A 22,289-nucleotide genomic window follows, 5' to 3' on the forward strand; every position below is an offset into this window, starting at 1 on the left:
GCTGTTGTGGCAGGAGTCAGACTGTGTACTACAGCTGGATCTCACTGTGGATAATGTAGGCTTAGCTCCTGAGCCTGCTCTATTCACATGACATTACTATATGTTGAGAAGTGGTAAATCCATTGCAATGTTCACATGCAGCTTTGTCCTTTTTCTGAAAGGCGTTGAAACACAGCTCAAGTTATACACGTTAAGCCATAATATTTGTCAAGCACATATCTTATTACGAGAAGCTTACCTGATTCAAAGCCTCACATTTGTCTTGACTACGTGCCAAAAGATATAATGCAGCTCTAACTACAAATAAAGGAACTTTATCTCCATGGCTTTGCAAAGAATGAAGGAAACTTTGAACTGTCCACCATAAATCAGTCTCTGATACAAATCTATAAATGAAGACAATTTAAGTTATACTACTTTATCACACAGCTACTATGCTATTGCTCTTGTTAAAGTGGTTGTCTCACTTAGTCATCATGCATATAAAGGTATTTTATTTCCGTGTCCGTTCTGTTTTTTTTTAAGACTGTATACGGAACCATTTATTTTCAATGGGTCCACAAAAAAAACAGAAGTTACTCCGTGTGCATTCCACTTCCGTATGTCCGTTTTTCCATTCCGCAAAAAAATAGAACATGTCCTCTTATTGTCCGCATTACAAACAAGGATAGTACTGTTCTATTAGGGGCAAGCTGTTCTATTCCGCGGACAGCAAAATACATACGGTTGTTTGCTTGAGGCCTTAAGCAAATGGCATTTATCACGTATAATGTGACTAAAAAGTAAACTAAGCCAGCAAAGGAGGCAATCTTTACAATCACAATACATTAGTTATGTGTACAGGAAGGTGAGGGAGAAGGAGATACCCCTTGAGAAGCATGGCTGTCTCCTCCTCCCAGCTCCAATGGTACTAATTAGCATACAGGGCAGCAAAAGTGAATGGAAAACAGAGCGGGGTAACAGAGCAGCGCATTTGAAAAAAAAAGTGCCCCGACATCTACTAATAATGCCCTACGCTACCAGGTACTAATATTGTAACGTCAGGGCCAGTGAAAGGTCCTCCTTAACCTGTTAAGTAAACAGGGTGTACCTGTGTAGCTCCGATCACTGCTGCGCGGCGGGCGGTGATCGGAACTGGGTGCCTGCTGAAATCAATCAGCAGGCACCCTGGGTCAATGCGGAAGGGGGTCCTGTGACCACCCCGTATCGGCGATCGCTGCAAACCGCAGGTCAATTCAGATCTGCAGTTTGCAGTACTTTCGTGAGGTTTCTGATCCCCCCTGCAGCCCTCTGTGTTATGTGCCGGCGGACGCAGCGGGTGAGGGGAGGTGCCAGCGGTGCGGCAGCGAGGACGGCAGGTGGGTGATCATCTACCACCCCCTCTCTCAGGATGGTCAAGCGGTTTTATGAGAGTGTCATCCGTTTAACCCCTTCCATGCCAAAGTCCGTAGGGACCACTGAATGGAAGAGGTTAACAGGGAGGGAGCTCCCTCCCTCTCCCATCGGGGGCTGCTGTGCCTTTTCAACCCCCGATTCTTGAAGGTATCACAGAGGGATCCTCCCCATCACACGCTGCTCTGTTGTGGCAACGAGTGATGGTTACCGTGGCAACCGGACGCCTTCACAGGCTTCCTGCTGTCCATGGTGCTAATCAGACTTCTGCTAAAGCTGTCCATGGTGCTGATTAGACTTTGTAAAGTGAAAATACAGTACAGTACACAATATAGTGTACTAGAGTTGTTGCGATACCAAATTTTTGATTCGATTTCGATACCATCAAAAAGTATTGCGATACTCGATACCATTCGAGACCACGCGAAAAAAATAATCCAAAAAAGCCACGCATTTAAAAAAATGGCGAATAGCGCAGTTTTTTTTAATTTTTTCTGTTCCTGGGAAGTACATGTCAGACAGGTACTGCAGGTCCTACGGACGAATAAATTATATGCGAAAATTGAAAAGTGTGTCTTCGCCGTTCAGGAAATACAGTTCCTGGGATATCTATTATCTGTTTCAGGTTTCTGTATGGATCCTAGGAAGGCCCAGGCAATTTTAGATTGGGATCTTCCTGAGAACCTTAAAGCACTGCAACGGTTCTTGGGGTTCGCAAATTTCTATAGGAAGTTCATTAAAAATTATTTGGTGATTGTCAAACCCCTTACTGACATGACTAGGAAGGGGACTGATTTTTCTAAATGGTCTGACGCCGCTAAAATTGCATTTTCCTCCCTAAAAGAGAGCTTTACCTCGGCACCTGTTCGAATTCAACCTGATGTCTCCCAGACTTTTATTGTTCAAGTAGATGCGTCAGAGGTGGGAGTGGGGGCTGTATTGTCTCAGGGTCCGTCTCCTGGCAAATGGCGTCCTTGCGCTTTCTTTTCCAAAAAATGATCTGCAGCTGAGAAGAACTATGGTATTGGAAATAGGGAACTATTAGCTGTTAAACTAGCGTTTGAAGAATGGCGTCACTTCTTAGAGGGGGCAATCCACCCTGTCACGGTGATTACGGACCACAAAAACCTTCTGTACCTCGAATCGACTAAGCGTCTCACCCCTAGACAAGCTAGGTGGTCGCTATTCTTTACCAGATTTAACTTTTTCATCACCTATCGTCCTGGAGCAAAAAATACCAAGGCAGACACGTTATCTCGTAGTTTCCCTGGAGGGGGTAATGTTAGTGATCCGGTACCCATTTTACAAAGAGGAGTGGTTGTCTCTGCTGTACACTCTGTTCTGGAGAGGAAGGTGTTAGAGGCCCTGGGGGACGCCCCGGCCTCTTGCCCCTCAGAGAAATTATTTGTACCGTTAAACCTGCGTCTCGAATTATTAAAGGAACATCATAATTCGGCACTTACTGGGCACCCGAGTAGTAAAGCAACCTTGGAGCTATTGTCTCGTCGTTTTTGGTGGCCAAGGTTGCGTCAGGATGTAATTGATTTTGTGTCTACCTGTTCTACTTGTGCACGCGTGAAAGTCTCTCGTACACGTCCAGCAGGGTCTTTATTGCCACTTGTCATTCCCAATAGGCCTTGGACACATCTATCAATGGATTTCATCACTGACTTACCTTTGTCTGCGGGTAAAACAGTTATCCTGGTAGTAGACAGGTTTAGCAAAATGGTACACTTTATTGCATTACCCGCACTACCTAATGCTAAGACTCTTGCTCAGGTGTTTATCAGTGAAATCGTGAAGCTTCACGGGGTCCCTTCCGATGTGGTTTCGGATCGGGGAACCCAGTTTATTTCAAAGTTTTGGAAAGCTTTTTGTTCCCGTTTGGGGGTACACTCCTCGGCTTTCCATCCTCAGTCAAATGGACAGACTGAGCGTACCAACCAAAACCTTGAGACATATCTAAGGTGTTTTGTGTCTGAAAACCAAGAGGTGTGGTCATCATATTTACCGTTAGCTAAGTTTGCAATAAATAATCGCCGTCAGGAATCCACTGGCAAGTCACCATTTCTCGGTGCATATGGTTTTCATCCCCAATTTTGTACTTTTAAAGAAGGGGGGTCATCAGGGGTTCGCGAAGAGGAGCGGTTTTCGTCATCTCTTTCATCTGTATGGCAGAAGGTGCAAGCTAACGTGAGAAATATGGGAGGTAAATACAAATGCATGGCTGATAAGAGACGGTCGCCAGGTCCGGACCTAGGAGTGAATGACTATGTGTGGTTGTCTACTAGGAATATGAAGTTAAAGGTTCCCTCTTGGAAACTGGGTCCTAGGTTCATTGGTCCTTACAAAATAGTAGCCATCATTAACCCCGTGGCTTTTCGCCTGGAGCTACCTCAGACTTTTAAAATCCATAACGTCTTCCATAAGTCATTACTCAAAAAATATGTTCCACCTCTAGAACCATCACCGCTGCCACCTCCTCCTGTTATTGTTGATGGTAATCTGGAGTTTCAAATATCCAAAATTGTTGATTCTCGTCTGGTCCGCCGCTCTCTTCAATATCTGGTGCATTGGAGGGGTTACGGTCCCGAGGTAAGAATGTGGGTTCCAGCGTCAGAGGTAAACGCCAACAGGTTAGTTCAGGCTTTCCATGCCTCTCATCCTGAGAGACCTGGTCCTGAGTGTCCGGAGGCCCCTTGTGGAAAGGGGGGTACTGTCACGAGGGTGTCAAGAGCCACGTCTGACTCCGTTATACCCGGGGTCAGGAAGTCGCATTGGGTGGCTGCGCGCTCTATGTCTAAAGATCACGCTGTTTCTTAATGATAGTTTTCTGTGTTTGCCTTGCAACCCTTTTTGTCTCACTCAGGGATCCGTAGCTTCTTCTCCTCAGCTGTTTCTTGTCTGTCACTCCCAACCTCCTTATCTTCTCCTCTCCCACTTCTCTGGTTGCCAGATATAGAGCTTCCTGCCTGGACCCACTGGAGCTGTGTTCCCTGGTTGTTGTTCCAGAGCGTTACCCTCCGGATCCCTGTTCGGCTTTTGTTGTCCACTGTTGTTCCCCACCTGGGATTATATGTTTTGTCTGTATTGTCTGTCCTCTCCTTGGTGTTTTCCTTTAGTGTTAGTGGTGTGGACTAGTGCTCCCACCGCCCTATTCACTACCTAGGGCTCATCTTAGGGAAAGCCAGGGTTTTAGGCACGTGATCGGCACACCGGTCATGACAGAGTGCTGGGAGACATCTCTGGGCGCCGCTCTGTGTAGTCTGCTACTTAAAGTCTGGACCAAGGAAAAGTCCTATCATTGGTGGCGCAGTGCGTCCGCCCCTCCTCAGCCCCGCTCCCCGTCTATTGGTGGCAGCGGCAGCAGCAGCACAGGGGGGAGGGAGAGACTGCTTCCATCTCCCCTGTGCTGCTTAGGTAACCAGCACGCTCATGTTCAGAGATACTAGACTGCGCAGCAGCGCAGCCCAGTATTGGAAAAATGGAAATCCCGGTATCGTATCGATACCAGGACAAAAGTATCAATTGGGTTTTAAAATTTCGATACCCGCAACAACCGTAAAGTGTACTGTACTGTATTATACAGACATCAGACCCACTGGATCTTCAAAAACCAAGTGGGTCTGGTTAAAAAAATAAAATAATTTTAAGTGGAAAAAATGCAAAAATAAAAAAACATTTATCACTAATTAAAAATTGTAAAAATTTTTAATTCCCTACATGTTTGATATAATCGCGTCCGTAGTGACCTGATCTATAAAACAATCATGGTACTTTCCCCGCACGGTGAACGCCATTAAAAAAAATATATATAATTTTTGCCCACCCTACTTCCCAAAAAAGTGATCAAAAAAGTCGTATGTACGCCAAAATAGTACCAATCAAACCGTCACCTCATCCCGCAAATCATGAGCCTCTATATGAGACAATGGCCCACAAAATTAAAAAAATGATGGCTCTCAGACTGAAACATGATTTTTTTATTTCAAAAATGCTTTTTTATGTTAAACATTAAAAAAATAAAAAGTTGACATATTAGGTATCTACGCATCCGTAAGAACCTGCTCTATAAAAATACCACATGAACTAAACCTTGAGGTGAACACCGTAAAAAAAAAAAAACTGTGTCAAAAAAGCCATTTTTGGTCACCTTACATCACAAAAAGTGTAATAGCAAGCGATTAAAAAGTCGTATGCCCCCCAAAATAGTGCCAATATAACCGTCATCTCATCCCACAAAAATGATACTGTACCTAAGACAATCGCCCAAAAACTGAAAAAACTATGACTCTCAGACTATGGAGACACTAAAACATGATTTTTATTTGTTTCAAAAATGATATTATTGTGTAAAACTTTAATTTAATAAAAGAAAGTATACATATTAGGTGGTATAATGTATATAGGGATGAGGGGGCACACTCATAAGAAGAACACTTACAGGGTGATGTACACTAAATTTAATAAGCAATAAAAACAAACCCCTAAAATACACATAAAACATACATCAAAAATAAAAATGAATATGCGATATGCAGCAATCAAATGCAATATATTACAACAGGATGACGCCAATGTCCCACTGGTAGATGTAATTGCTGTCGTGTTGTTGGTACACGATATGGTGATGATATGACCTTTAATGTTCCATTTGGGAATTTGTGGCGTCAGGCTTGTTGATAATAAGTGTCCCTCACTATAGATGTAGCACTCTAGCCCCTTTGGGGTGATGTTGTAGAGCCCGCACCGTGCTGTGTCTCAGGACACTATTCCAACTGGAGATTAGGTATCTCAGAGTTAAAGTCCTGTGCCTTTGAATACGTGTGGCACTCCGTTCACTTAAGATGTAAATAGTGACCCGGATCAAATGTTAAAGTCCAATGTGTGAGTTAACAGAGATGCGTGTGTGCCCTCCAAGTTACTTACTTTGATTCTTCGCCGCTGTATCTTTCTTTTCTTACCCCTTCCTGCTGCGTAGCTGCAGCGCTAGTCTCCCAGGTAGCCGAACACGGCTGTGGCGTCCCACGTGACCTGGTCTCTGGAGTTCAGGGTAGACGCTTGTGTATGACGTCACTAGTCTGCGGCAGTAACTTTGGTAATGGAGGTTAATCACTTTCGTTTTGAGATCGCTGATGTTTTTCGATCTTGGTTGATGTCCAGCTTCTTTTGTATGTTCTTAGGAATCCACGCTCACTCTGATATGCCAGACGCGTTTCAAGGTATTACACCTCTTCCTCAGTGGCCACCGAGTGAGTGGATTCTCACTTCTTATATATCCTATTGTTCCACCCACCAATTAGTTGTGCCTATTCTAATATATGGGGTGGATTTGATCGCCGTTTTTCTTCCATAAAATGAATAACATTCACAGTTATAAATGTGCTAAAAATATGAATGTGCTAAAAATATAAATAACAATATTCCCCTGTATCTTAAAACATGCTCGAGATGGTCTATAGGTAACCTATATGGTCAGGACTAAATTTTTACAAAAAACGCATTGGAACCGCATCAATGTGAATTATGTCACATGCGGTTTTTGCATTTTTGTATCTAGCAAGATCATATAGATCCCATCTAGGTCAATGGACTCAAAAACGCATATATTTATATTATTATTTAATGCGTTTTTGTGTTTCTTTGTTCTTGTTTCCTTAATATACTCATTTTTTGAAGGGTAGTCACTAGGGAAGGCTGTCTGGTGGGGAGGGGAGACCGCAGCCGCCATAATTGGCAAAACTGCGGTGTCCCATCCCCACCAAACAGCCCCCCCCCACTCACAGGAATCCGAATACTTCCATCTCCGCATTTAGCCCCTTTGGGACGATGGTATCATATTCAAAAATTCTGCGGGATTCCTGTCTCGACATGTGTGCAATATGGTTTCCTCCCCTCCACATTTTTTTGACCCTTTCTATAGCTGTAAATTTGAGGCTGGTTGGGTCGCAATTATGCTGGATCTTGAAATGTTTCGACAGGGAATGTGTTTCTAGACCCTTCTTTATATTTGCCACATGTTCAGCTACCCTTTTTTTGAGTGTCCTTTTTGTTCTCCCTATGTATTGCTTCCTACATCCACATTCCAGCAGGTATATCACATCTGTGGAATCGCAGGTCAAAACTTCTTGTATTTCTATACTAAAAGAATTTACTGTAGATGTTACCCTAGTTGTTTTCTTAGGGAAGCTAGTGATTTTGCAATTGGTGCATCTTCCACATTTAAAGAATCCATTGATTGTCAACCAGTTTTTTCTTTGATTTTGTTGTTGTTGATTCTCCATTTTAATTTTCACAGTTGGGGCTACTTTACCTGCTAAATTGTTGGCCCTTGTATAGGTTATTTTTGGTGTATCACTTAGTAGTGGGCCAATTAGTTTGTCATTTAGCAGGTGTTCCCAATGTTTTCGGATGCTTCTTTCTATCATTTTATATTGGGAACTAAATGGAAGAATGATTCGTATTTTTTCATCCTGTGGTTGTAGTGGGCCTACCTCAAAGAAACTTTTCCGTTCCATCTTTTTTACTTTTTCTAATGCTTTCTCTATGGTCTGGATTGGGTAGTCTCTTTCTACAAATTGTTGTTTCAAGCCAGCGGCCTCTTCATGGCCGCTGGCTTGAAACAACAATTTGTAGAAAGAGACTACCCAATCCAGACCATAGAGAAAGCATTAGAAAAAGTAAAAAAGATGGAACGGAAAAGTTTCTTTGAGGTAGGCCCACTACAACCACAGGATGAAAAAATACGAATCATTCTTCCATTTAGTTCCCAATATAAAATGATAGAAAGAAGCATCCGAAAACATTGGGAACACCTGCTAAATGACAAACTAATTGGCCCACTACTAAGTGATACACCAAAAATAACCTATACAAGGGCCAACAATTTAGCAGGTAAAGTAGCCCCAACTGTGAAAATTAAAATGGAGAATCAACAACAACAAAATCAAAGAAAAAACTGGTTGACAATCAATGGATTCTTTAAATGTGGAAGATGCACCAATTGCAAAATCACTAGCTTCCCTAAGAAAACAACTAGGGTAACATCTACAGTAAATTCTTTTAGTATAGAAATACAAGAAGTTTTGACCTGCGATTCCACAGATGTGATATACCTGCTGGAATGTGGATGTAGGAAGCAATACATAGGGAGAACAAAAAGGACACTCAAAAAAAGGGTAGCTGAACATGTGGCAAATATAAAGAAGGGTCTAGAAACACATTCCCTGTCGAAACATTTCAAGATCCAGCATAATTGCGACCCAACCAGCCTCAAATTTACAGCTATAGAAAGGGTCAAAAAAATGTGGAGGGGAGGAAACCATATTGCACACATGTCGAGACAGGAATCCCGCAGAATTTTTGAATATGATACCATCGTCCCAAAGGGGCTAAATGCGGAGATGGAAGTATTCGGATTCCTGTGAGTGGGGGGGGGGCTGTTTGGTGGGGATGGGACACCGCAGTTTTGCCAATTATGGCGGCTGCGGTCTCCCCTCCCCACCAGACAGCCTTCCCTAGTGACTACCCTTCAAAAAATGAGTATATTAAGGAAACAAGAACAAAGAAACACAAAAACGCATTAAATAATAATATAAATATATGCGTTTTTGAGTCCATTGACCTAGATGGGATCTATATGATCTTGCTAGATACAAAAATGCAAAAACCGCATGTGACATAATTCACATTGATGCGGTTCCAATGCGTTTTTTGTAAAAATTTAGTCCTGACCATATAGGTTACCTATAGACCATCTCGAGCATGTTTTAAGATACAGGGGAATATTGTTATTTATATTTTTAGCACATTCATATTTTTAGCACATTTATAACTGTGAATGTTATTCATTTTATGGAAGAAAAACGGCGATCAAATCCACCCCATATATTAGAATAGGCACAACTAATTGGTGGGTGGAACAATAGGATATATAAGAAGTGAGAATCCACTCACTCGGTGGCCACTGAGGAAGAGGTGTAATACCTTGAAACGCGTCTGGCATATCAGAGTGAGCGTGGATTCCTAAGAACATACAAAAGAAGCTGGACATCAACCAAGATCGAAAAACATCAGCGATCTCAAAACGAAAGTGATTAACCTCCATTACCAAAGTTACTGCCGCAGACTAGTGACGTCATACACAAGCGTCTACCCTGAACTCCAGAGACCAGGTCACGTGGGACGCCACAGCCGTGTTCGGCTACCTGGGAGACTAGCGCTGCAGCTACGCAGCAGGAAGGGGTAAGAAAAGAAAGATACAGCGGCGAAGAATCAAAGTAAGTAACTTGGAGGGCACACACTGCATCTCTGTTAACTCACACATTGGACTTTAACATTTGATCCGGGTCACTATTTACATCTTAAGTGAACGGAGTGCCACACGTATTCAAAGGCACAGGACTTTAACTCTGAGATACCTAATCTCCAGTTGGAATAGTGTCCTGAGACACAGCACGGTGCGGGCTCTACAACATCACCCCAAAGGGGCTAGAGTGCTACATCTATAGTGAGGGACACTTATTATCAACAAGCCTGACGCCACAAATTCCCAAATGGAACATTAAAGGTCATATCATCACCATATCGTGTACCAACAACACGACAGCAATTACATCTACCAGTGGGACATTGGCGTCATCCTGTTGTAATATATTGCATTTGATTGCTGCATATCGCATATTCATTTTTATTTTTGATGTATGTTTTATGTGTATTTTAGGGGTTTGTTTTTATTGCTTATTAAATTTAGTGTACATCACCCTGTAAGTGTTCTTCTTATGAGTGTGCCCCCTCATCCCTATATACATTATACCACTTTCTTTGGTCCTGAGGGTAGGACCTGAGGGTGAGCACCTTTCCATACAAATTATTAGCCGCTGTACTCTTTTTACTGTATACATATTAGGTATCGCCACGTGTGTACCGACCAGCTCTATAAAAATATCATATGACATAACTCCTATGCACCCCAAAATAGTTCCAATCTAACAGTCATCTCTTCCCGCAAAAATTATACCCAACCTGAGACCATCTCCTAAAAACTGAATAAACTATGGCTCTCAGACTATGGAGACACTAAAACATGAATTTTTTTATTTCAAAAATGATATTGTGTAAATCCTAAATAAATAAAATAAAATATACATATTAGGTATCGCCACGTCCGTAATAACCTGCTCTATAAAAATAGTACATCATATAACCTGCCAGATGAACATTGTAAATAATAAAAAAATAAAAACGGTGCATTTTCCATTTTTAATCCTTTTTTTCCCGTAACAAAACAAGGGTTAACAGCCCAAAAAAACTCAATATTTATTGCCCTGATTCTGCAGTTTATTTTTTATTTGTTTTATTGAACAAATAAAATATACAAGGTATACAAAAGTACACACAGAATAGTATGCACAACAAAAACAAGCTGTACTATGTCATATCATGTACACATTGCAAATAAACAATGGCTATACATGACGTTTGTATTGCTTATTATATAAAATCACAGTCGCCGAGACATGATGGCCAGAGAATTAGACAACTCCTGATGGGAATACAATGATTTTAGTGAATTTGGGAGCACAACCCCTATTCTTGTATACTATATTTTCATATAGTATGACAGTATTCACCAATGTTTTCCATTGACTTAATGTAGGACATCTCTCCCTCATCCACCTGATTGCCACTGCTTTGCGGGCCAGAAATAAAGCCTCTCGGCATTCAAATAGTCGGATGCCACTTCTTCCTCCAATCTGGCTGAGGCTCGCTGAACAAAAGAAATGGATGATTTAAAGTGTACCATTTTAAATATGCTTTCAGCGTGTCCCACTTCAACAAGGGGTCAACATGTCGACGTTGGTCTGGGATACGATCATTAGGAGAGAAAAGAGTGAGCCAAAAGGGATGTATCTTCATGGAATGGCTAACCTTCCTATGCCCAAATAGAAGAGTCAGAAGCAATGATGAGTGGTCAGACACTCCTCTCACTCCATACTCAATCCAGAAGTTAGTAGAACAGAAAGCTGAGTTCCTCATGGCATAATCTATTCTAGAAAGACTATTGTGACTAGCAGACTGGCAGGAATAAGTGCTGCCTTCAGGGTATTTAAGCCTCCACATATCTGTCCACCCAATCTCCTCCATTAATTTAGCTAGCGAAGATCCAGATGTGTCCATACCATCTTGGATAAAACCTGTCAAGGGCATTAGACATTGTCATGTTATAATGCGATGGGTATGAAGCAGCAAAGCTTATGGCTTGGTGAATAATTTGTAAAGAAGAAGGAGGAGGTATATATATGCTAAGAAGAACATATAAAATGCATTAAATATATGCTGCCACAAATATATATCGACCGCCAGGGTCAATCTGCATCTCCTCAAGCTCCCAATGTAGTGACTTATGTACTTGTAAGGAAACACCTCGGGACATATTTGTATAGCACGAGTGTTGTGCCCATTGTATCCAGGGCCTCTGAAGCCTTTTAGTGGTCTCCGCAGTCAGATGGGTTCCCTGTAAACACAGGATGTGGGGAAAACACTTTCTAACCTCAGAGAACACCATGGCACGTTTCCTGACACTCCCTAAACCTCGAATATTCCACGACATTACACGTATGTCAGCCATTTTAGTATATAGAGCACAATATTTCGGATCCAATCTAAATACCGATATATCTAATTCCCACTATCCAATTCAGCAACCATCCCACATCTTAGCGAACTCTGTTGTATAGCAATATCATAGTACAGAACAATTAACACATAAGTATTAATCATAGAACAGTATAGCAGGACCCAGAACTAAGCTTATTTCCAACAAATGTCCCCACAGTCCCACAAATAGCAAAACAAAGTTGAAATTCCCGTGGCTAATAATAGATGGGGTGTACTAATGGTAGAATTTACCAGTCGCACTTAATTAACAGGTATAACAAACTCACATACCCTAACCTTCTCACATTAAAGTGAGTACTGTATAAACGCTCAATCTAGGTACATGAATATAAAAGATGGTAATACCCTTAAATGTAATGAAGCTTGTCAATAAGGCGATTTCACTACTCATCAAATATCGGTTATCATTGTAAGAAACTGCATGCTATTACAGCGGAAGACTATGAGCCAAGATGGCAAGAGAGAAACAAATGATAAGTCAGGAATAAGGTAAGAGTAGGTGATAACAGCAAATAAAAGGATATAATGGCAGGAGGTAGGTGATAACTGAAGAGACCTCACATGATACGTTTATACCTGTGAAAGGAAATACATGGGTTATGAATAAGTGAAAGTCCCAATAGTGTGATCGTAGGTCTTGCATGAGCATCAGCCTGTCCTAATAGGCTAGTAGACAGCGACTATTCCTGAAGAAATCTTAATCTCTGGGCTTTGACAGGACAATGTTTGTTGTCTAACCAATTGATGGCTTCCACAGGCGAGTTGAAGAATTTGCTGCTTTCTCCATCTGTTATTCTCAGCCATGCTGGGTACACCATAGAATAAGGTATATTTAAATCGCGGAGGCGCTTTTTCACTCCCATGAACGTAGCTCTGCGTTTTAGTAATTCCACAGAGAAATCCGGGAAGAGCAAAATTGTAACATTTTCAATGCACAAACTTTTGTTTATGCCGTGCTAGCTAAAGGATACGATCTCTATCAGTAGAGTTCAATAAATGAGCTAACATCGGTTGCGGGGGAGCTCCCGGCGGTAATGCTTTGGTGGGAACTATATGAGCCCTCTCCACAAAGAAGGCAGTTGAAAAATTAGCATCAGAGAAAGTGGAGTTGAGCCATGTTGTGACAATGTCACGGATGATGTTTCAGATAGCTTGAACTTATAAATAAGACTGTGTGACACCTGAAAACCCTATAATAGTGAGGGGACACGACCACCGGCTCCCTGCACTTAATATGGACGGAGTCAGGGTCACCTAGAATCGAGCCAGAAAGGAAACACTATTAAAGAAAAAGACTTATCTGAGCAAGCAGCAGCAGCAGCCTCCAGCAGTGAACACCTCATCCAGGAAGTAGTATAAACCGCAAAGTGAGGCAGTATGGGAGGGAATATAAAGGGAGACAATTAGTCTAAATAGGTGACACCTGGGAGAAGGAAAGGAGATGACAAAGTGAAACCAAAACAAAGAACATTATGCAAGAGGTAGAGAAGAATGTCTGCCAGACCTTCTCACAGAACTGGCGGTGACAGTACCCCTCCCTCTACGGGTGGACTCCGGACACTCAGAGCCCACCTTCTCAGGATGAGACCTATGGAAAGCCCTGATGAGACGAGTGGCCTTAATGTCTGCCACTGGGACCCACATCCTCTCCTCAGGACCATAACCATCCCAATGAACGAGGTACTGGAGAGAACCGCGGATAATGCGAGAATCCACAATCCAAGAGACCTGAAATTCAAGATTACCATCAACAACAATCGGAGGAGGAGGCAAAGAGGAGGGTACAGTGGGTTGGTCATAAGGTTTTAATAGGGACCTGTGAAAAACACTATGGATCTTCCAAGTCTGAGGAAGATTAAGACGGAAGGCAACGCGATTGATGACAGACAAGATCTTGTAAGGCCCAATAAACTTAGGACCCAACTTCCAGGAGGGAACCTTCAGTTTGATATTCTTTGTAGACAACCACACCAGATCACCCACATTCAGGTCCGGACCAGGCACACGTCTCTTATCCGCCCAACGCTTACATCTCTCACTCGTCCTCTTCAGATTACCCTGACTCTTTTGCCAAACAAATGACAAAGACGAGGAAAATCTCTCCTCATCAGGTAAACCAGAAGACCCCTCTCCAGAGAATGTCCCAAACTGCGGAAGAAACCTATATGCACCAAATAATGGTGACTTATCAGAGGACTCCTGGCGACGGTTATTTAAAGCAAACTCAGCAAGGGACAAAAAAGAATACCAATCCTCCTGATTCTCCACCACAAAACAGCGCAGATATGTATCCAGATTCAGATTGACACGTTCGGTCTGACCATTCGAATGCGGGTGAAAAGCAGAAGAGAACGACAACCGAATCCCCAAGCGAGAACAGAAGGCCTTCCAGAATCTGAAAACAATTTGCGTGCCTCTATCAGAAACGATGTCTGAAGGAATGCCATGCAATTCAACAATGTGATCAACAAACGCTTGCACCAACATCTTAGCATTGGGTAACCCAGGAAAGGGAATGAAATGGGCAATTTTGCTAAAATGGTCCACTACCACCAGACTCACAGTCTTCCCCGAGGAACGAGGCAGGTCCGTAATGAAGTCCATGGACAGATGCGTCCAAGGACGGGAAGGAATGGGTAACAGGAGGAGAGAACCCGATGGCCGTGAATGAGGGACCTTAGAACGAGCGCAGGTCTCGCAGGCTGCCACAAAAAACTCAACCGTCTTACGAAGAGTCGGCCACCAGAATCTCCGAGCAATGAGATCCACTGTGGCTCTACTCCCCAGGTGCCCAGCAAGGACAGTATCGTGGTTCTCCTTAAAAACCTTGTGTCGTAAAGCGAGAGGCACAAACAACCTCCCAGGAGGACAAAGATCCGGAGCCTCTGCCTGGGCTGCCTAAACCTCTGCCTCCAAATCAGGATAAAGAGCAGAGACGACCACCCCTTCAGCCAAAAAGTTCCCCCCTCCCGGAAAACAACGCGACAGGGCATCCGCCTTCACATTTTTAACCCCAGGGTGGAACGTGACAAAATTAAACCTAGAAAAGAACAAAGACCATCTGGCCTGTCTCGGGTTCAGACGTTTGGCCGATTCCAAGTAGGCCAGATTCTTATGGTCGGTAAACACGGTATTAGGGTGTCTGGCTCCCTCTAACCAATGGCGCCATTCCTCAAAAGCTAATTTGATGGCCAACAACTTCCTATCTCCCACATTGTAATTTCTCTCTGCAGAGGAGAGTTTCCTTGAGAAAAAGGCACACGGTCGCCATTTGGCAGGAGAGGGACCCTGAGATAAGACCGCACCCACACTGACCTCAGAAGCATCCACCTCAACAATAAAAGGTAGAGAGACATCAGGTTGTACTAAAATGGGAGCGGAAGCAAAACTCTCTTTGATACTAGAAAAGGCTTTAAGCGCATCTACCGACCACGAGGAAAAGTCTACCCCCTTTTTAGTCATATCAGTGAGTGGCTTAACAACAGAGGAATAATTCAAAATGAACTTTCTGTAATAAATGGCAAAACCCAAAAACCGCATCAGCACCTTCTGATTCTCAGGAAGCTCCCAATCAAGCACAGTGCGGACCTTCTCAAGGTCATTGCGAAAACCAGAAGCGGAGAGAAGAAAACCAAGAAATTGAATCTCCGGAACCGCAAACAATTAGGTGGAATAGCGTACAATTTATTCTTCCGCAGAATCAGCAAGACCTGACGTAGGTGGTCCCGATGAGTCTTGAAATCAGGAGAAAAAAATCTAAATGTCATCTAGATACACCAGTACAAATTTCCCCATTAAGTGATAAAAAATGCTGGAAGACGGCTGGAGCATTCATCAAACCAAAGGGCATAACCAAATTCTCGAAATGACCCTCAGGGGTATTAAAGGCCATCTTCCATTCGCCCCCTTCCCTGACCCTGACTAGGTTGTATGCCCCTCTTAAATCCAACTTAGAAAAAACTTTAGCCCCAACAATCTGGTTAAACAGGTCCGGGATCAGAGAAAGCGGATATGGGTCACGAATTGTGATACGGTTCAGCTCCCTGAAATCCAGACAAGGTCTTAAAGAACCATCTTTTTTCTTAAAAAAAAAAAAAACAGCGGCAACAGGTGACTTCGAGGGTTGGATGTGTCCCTTTCTTAGGCTCTCAGAGATATAAGTACGCATAGCTACTCTTTCAGGTTAGGAGAGAATGTATAAACGTGATTTTGGCAGCTTGGTGCCTGGGATGAGATTAATAGGCAGTCGTACTCCCGGTGAGGGGGCAACTCCTGGACACCACTCTCGGAAAACACATCCGAAAATTCAGAGAGAAAAGATGGTACAGTCTTGGTAGAAACCTCTGAAAGAGACGCCGTGCTTGCCAAACCCCACCTTGCTTGCCAATCAATGGTGGGGTTATGTTTAGTGAGCCAGGGTAGCCCCAACACTAGAGGAGCAGGTAATCAGCTTAGGATGAAACACGACATATCCTCAACATGAGCGTCACCCACAGTCAAACGGATATTGTGAACTATGCCCTTTAACGATCTTTGAGAAAGTGGAGCGGAATTGATAGCAAAGACAGTTATATCCTTTTCCAAAGTGCATACCTGGAAACCATGCATTATTGCAAATTGATTATCAATGAGATTGACGGCTGCTCCACTATTTACAAAAATCTCACAATGTTTTTGCTGTCTAGCACCACCCTGGCAGGTAGGAGAAAACAGGAACTACAAGCAAACAGCAAACTTTCAATTTCCGCATCAACTTTGCCAATTGTAGCAAATGGAAAGTTTTTAGAGGGTTTTTTCTTTTTGTTTTTCTTTTATTACCATCAGAAAACTCCATGAATCTCCTAGAGGAGCAAACATTAGCCAAATGATTTATACCCCCACAACAGAAACAAACCCTCTCCTGAGAGCTGAATCCTCTACTATCAGAGGCAAGCAAACCCAGCTGCATGGCCTCCTCCTCAGAAGGGATTGAGAGAGACTGAGAACCCTGCGCACTGAATGAGACAGCCCCACTGTCCTTGGGCTGAATTTGACAGGAAGGAGTAGTCTCCTCTCTCTCTCTAAGATGCCTGTCAATACGAACAGCTAGAGACATGGCAGACTCTAACGAGGCTGGTCTCTCATGAAAAGCAAATACATCTTTCAATCTTTCCGAAAGACAATGGCAAAATTGACTTCGGAGTGCAGCATCATTCCAACCAGTATCAGCAGCCCATCTCCGAAATTCGGAACAATATATCTCTGCGGACTGTTTACCCTGGCATAAAATACGCAGTTTAAATTAAGGCTGAGCAATACGATCCGCGTCATCATATATCTGCCCCAGGGATACAAAAAAATCCATCCACCGATCGGAGGGGCCGTGCCCCCACTGGCAGCGAAGAGGCCCAGGACTGAGCGTTATCCCTGAGAAGCGAGATGATAATCCCCACCCTCTGCTCCTCATCACCAGAGGAATGGGGAAGTAGGCGAAAATGGAGTTTGCAAGCTTCTCTAAAGCGAACAAAATTCTCACTACCCCTGGAGAACGTATCCGGAAGCGAGATCTTAGGCTCGGAACAAACTCCATGAACGCGAGCAGAACCGGTCACCTGAAACTGAGACACAGTTTTATGGAGATCTGCTACCTCCAGCGAAAGACCTTGCATGCAGTCAATCAAGGCTGAAACCGGATCAATGCTTAAGACGGTTAAGGCGGTTTTGTAACATCCTGAAGTATGTCACTAAAACTACTGTCACCCAGCTACATGATGTTAAGTGTGTATGTGTTATCATCCTGTGTAATGTTACATTGCATTTTCCATTATATGGATTTCCTATGACTGTTTTATGTAAATTGCTGTAATTCTCCATGTACACCAGTAGGTGGCGGCAATGTGTAGGCAGTCTATAGACAGTTTAGTATTTCTAGCCTGGAATAGTCCATTCCAGTCTAGGCTCCCCTGTATGAGCAGAAGTGGGACATTCCCATGTCCTGTATCATGAGGAGGAGAAGGAAGTCTAGTGAGTGTACCAGCCACCCCCTGTTGGGGTAGGTTGTGTTGATAGGAGCTCCCAGAACCAGGGATCACAACCCTGGATCCCGCCTCGGCTGAGGCCAGGATCCATCTTCCCAGCCTGAGTCATCTACCTCAGCTGGTCGACTAGAGAAGCAGCCATCTCCTGCCTTCAGGAAGAAGCATACCCTGTGAGCCAAGCTGTGAGTACATTTCCCAAGTCCAGGAGAAACCAAATTCCTCCTCAGCTAGTCAGACCCATTATAAAGCAGATTACAGACGGAGCAGAAGATAGATACATGCCAGATCTACTAGGCATATGATAAGAAGCAGAATACATATAAATTCCTGCCACATATTGCCAATACCTGCTGGGGCGTAAAGAATAAAGCTGTAACTTGTACGGATTTAAAGCTGCCATTAAGTAAAGACGAGTTGGACTATATCGCCTGTCTGGATCTCAATTATTCTATCAAAACTCCTATTAACAACACTCTAATGTATTGCAAGTGAGCCAGGATTCAGGAGTCCAGCCATACCAAGGTAGGAAACACCGTTGACACTACACAGAGACATTATCCCCCTCTGGCATTCCTCACCTGGTATATGAGCCATTACATCTTAAAGGGCCCTGCTATAGTACCTGCGCAAGCTGCAATTGGCGTCACAAACTTTTACACATATAAACTGACCCACTGCATAGCAACCCCACTGACCCAGTGTCCTGCTCATTGTAGTTTATAATGTCACGGATGATGTTGCAGATAGCTTGAACTTATAAATAAACATCGGACTGGCTTGATCCCAAACTAAGGAGCATATGGGTGAGCCCTATAAAACCCTAAGAGCTCTCCCTGACTGCTATGCCCATGCAAGGGTCTTAATGGTAGACGATTGCATGCCAACGTATCTAAGACTGTGTGACACCTGAAGACCTTATAATAGTGAGGGGACACAACCACAGGCTCAATGCACTTAATACGGACGCAGTCAGGGTCACCTAGAATCAAGCCAGCAAGGAAACACAAATAAAGAAAAAGACTTATCTGAGCAAACAGCAGCAGCAGCCTCCAGCAGTGAATACCTCATCCAGGAAGTAGTATAAACCGCAAAGTGAGGCAGTATGGGAGGGAATATAAACCTGGGAGAAGGAAAGGAGATGACAAAGTGAAACCAAAACAAAGAACGTCATGCAAGAGGTAGAGAAGAATGTCTGCCAGACCTTCTCACAGAACTGGTGGTGACAGATGAAGGCGCAGGGATCATTAGCTTCTGCCCATTCTGGTAATCCTATTATTGCAAATTATTGCTACGTGTGGGACTCTTGTAGTCATCACACTTCTGTTGCTAGAATTCCACTTTCTTCTCCAATTCAGATATTTGTGCAGGAATTGGGTTAATTCGATCTTCCATATCTGAAAGTCTCTGCTCAGACTCTTTGATGCGTTCCCGCATATTTTGCATATCCGCACTTAAGAGGCCTATGTCTACCTTTACCTCCTCCATCTTCCCAGACAGAGAAGAGCGGCAGGTCGTAATAGCCTGTAACAGATGTTCCGTCACTTGTTTAAGTGAAGGTTCGGCTCCTTGAGTCGTAACTTCCACCTCAACCAACGGTTCACTCGAGGCGGATGAAGAGCGCGACTGCGCTTCTGTACCGCCACCATCCTGGCTATCCAGGCATGCAAATTCTTTAAGATTTTCCGCTGCCGAGAGCGCTTTATTTCGGGACATTTTCGGAGCTCGAGGTCTTCCCGGTCCCTTACCCACCGGTGCTGAAATGTTGGCATTCTGTAACGTTCAGGATAAAGTAAAAGTTAGGGCATGAGGTCCGGAGCTTCTTCTAAACACGTCAGCTCATATCAGCTTCCGGCCACGCCCCCCTGATTCTGTAGTTTACAGAAAGGCCCCATATGTGGTCGTAAACTGCTGTATAGTTTTTTGACACCATGTCCCATTTGAAGCCCCTCTGATGCCCTCCTAGAGTAGAAACTCCAAAATGTGACCCCATTTAAGAAACTACACCCCTCAAGGTATTCAAAACTGATTTTACAAACTGTGTTAACCCTTTAAGTGTTCCACGAGAGTTAATGGCAAATGGAGATGACATTTCAGAATTTCTATTTTTTGTTACCCCATTTTTTGTTACCTTGCCTTACAAAAAGTGTAATATAGAGCAACCAAAAATCATATGTACCCTAAAATAGTACCAAGAAAACTGCCACCTTATCCCATAGTTTAAAAAATGGGGTCAATTTGGGGGATTTTGTACTCTAGGGGTGCATCAGGGGCTTCAAATGGCACATGGTGTCTAAAAACCAATCCAGCAATATCTGCCTTCCAAAAACCAAATGGCGTTCCTTTCCTTCTGCGCCCTGCTGTGTGCCCATACAGCAGTTTACGACCACATATGGGGTGTTTCTGTAAACTGCAGAGTCAGAGTAATAAATGTTGAGTTTTGTTTGGCTGTTAACCCTTGCTTTGTTACTGGAAAAAAATTATTAAAATGGAAAATATTCCAAAAAAGTGAAATTCTGAAATGTTATCTCAATTTTCCATTAAATCTTATGGAACGCCTAAAGGGTTAATAAAGCTGGTAAAATCAGTTTTGAATACATTGAGGGGTGTAGTTTCTTAGATGTGGTCACTTTTATGGAATTTCTTCTCTAGGGGTGCATCAGGGGTTCTTCAAATGGGACAGACACTCCTCTCACACCATACTCAATCCAGAAGTTAGTAGAACATAAAGCTGAGTTCCTCATGGCATAATCTATTCTAGAAAGACTATTATGACTAGCAGACTGGCAGGAATAAGTCTTTCCTTCAAGGTATTTAAGCCTCCCCATATCTGTCCACCCAATCTCCTCCATTAATTTAGCTAGCGAAGATCCAGATGTGTCCATACCATCTGGGGTCCCTCTTGGATGAAACCTGTCAAGGGCATTAGACATTGTCATGTTATAATCCCCCATGCACAACACCCTAGGCGATGGGTATAAATCAGCAAAGCTTATGGCTTGGTGAATAATTTGTAAAGAAGAAGGAGGAGGTATATATATGCCAAGAAGAACATATAAAATGCATTGAATATATGCTGCCACAAATATATATAGACCGGCAAGGTCAATCTGCATCTTCTCAAGCTCCCAACGTAGTGACTTATGTACCAGTAAGGAAACACCTCGGGACATATTTGTATAACATGAGTGTTGTGCCCAGTGTATCCAGGGCCTCCGAAGCCTTTTAATGGTCTCCGCAGTCAGATGAGTTTAACTCCCCAAACCTCAAATATTTCACGACATTACACGTACGTCAGCTATTTTAGTATATAATAAGTGTATGGTGATGGTGGTGGCTGCTCTCCTATATAGCCTATGGTATGGTGCTGCAAGCCCAGGGAGAGGACACCCTACCTCTCTGCATAGGATAGGAAATAAAGAGATATGTATGGGCGAGCACTCTACCATAAAGCACACATTTATTGCAGATAAAATAATGTGATATAAAACAAATAGCTAGAAATATAAAACAATTAAAGGAACACAAGTAAAATACATCAATATAACCACAATGGGGTAGATGAAAGAGATCAATGTCCAAAGACTATAAGTACTCTGGCATAGATTGTATCTGAAGTTCTTTGTGGGGCCTTCTAGTGTGGCCTGTGTCTCCAATGGAAGTCCAATATGCCCCCAAAGATAGGTAATAGATGTTGAAAATACCTATGCACGCTAGGAGGATTCTGACAATCGACTGGTACTTTAAATGTCGGACATCAGTCCTATAATGGTTGATAATATTTCGGACAGAAGAAAAAGAAGTTTTCGGATATTCTGACGCTTACCTCCCCTTTGTAGGGATAGTTCACTTGAGTCCTGCGGTTTGTTCAAACGGAGCGGGTAAGACACACCGGGTGATGTGTGAGACCGTTGCTCTGTTCGATGGCCGCGTTCAATGCTCGCGGGATTACACTTACGTAACTTCCTGTGTGGTCCGGTAGTGACGTCTTACTTATATTAGATTCAATGGTTTGAAACTTCGATTTTTCGAATATTCAATTATTCGAGTCTAAAAGTCCTGTCTGCATGGCCATGCAACTTGAGAAATATTGACAGGTGTAGGGAGGAGGTATATATATGCCAAGAAGAACATATAAAATGCATTGAATATATGCTGCCACAAATATATATCGACCAGCAAGGTCAATCTGCATCTTCTCAA

The 22,289-nt window shown here is 43.1% G+C and overlaps 1 protein-coding gene across 1 annotated transcript in view; it reads right to left on the reverse strand.

Moving 5' to 3' along the window:
- MEI1 (meiotic double-stranded break formation protein 1) overlaps positions 1 to 22,289 on the reverse strand; it is a 502,988-nt gene that overhangs the window by 25,015 nt on the left and 455,684 nt on the right. The window contains exons 19-20 of the mRNA XM_044301444.1: positions 239 to 386; positions 98 to 154 (exon numbers count right to left, since the gene is read on the reverse strand). Of these exons, the coding sequence (XP_044157379.1) occupies positions 98 to 154; positions 239 to 386 (205 nt within the window). The remainder of the gene's footprint in view (positions 1 to 97; positions 155 to 238; positions 387 to 22,289) is intronic.

This window comes from Bufo gargarizans, chromosome 7, assembly GCF_014858855.1.
Source record: "Bufo gargarizans isolate SCDJY-AF-19 chromosome 7, ASM1485885v1, whole genome shotgun sequence".
NCBI lineage: Eukaryota > Metazoa > Chordata > Amphibia > Anura > Bufonidae > Bufo > Bufo gargarizans.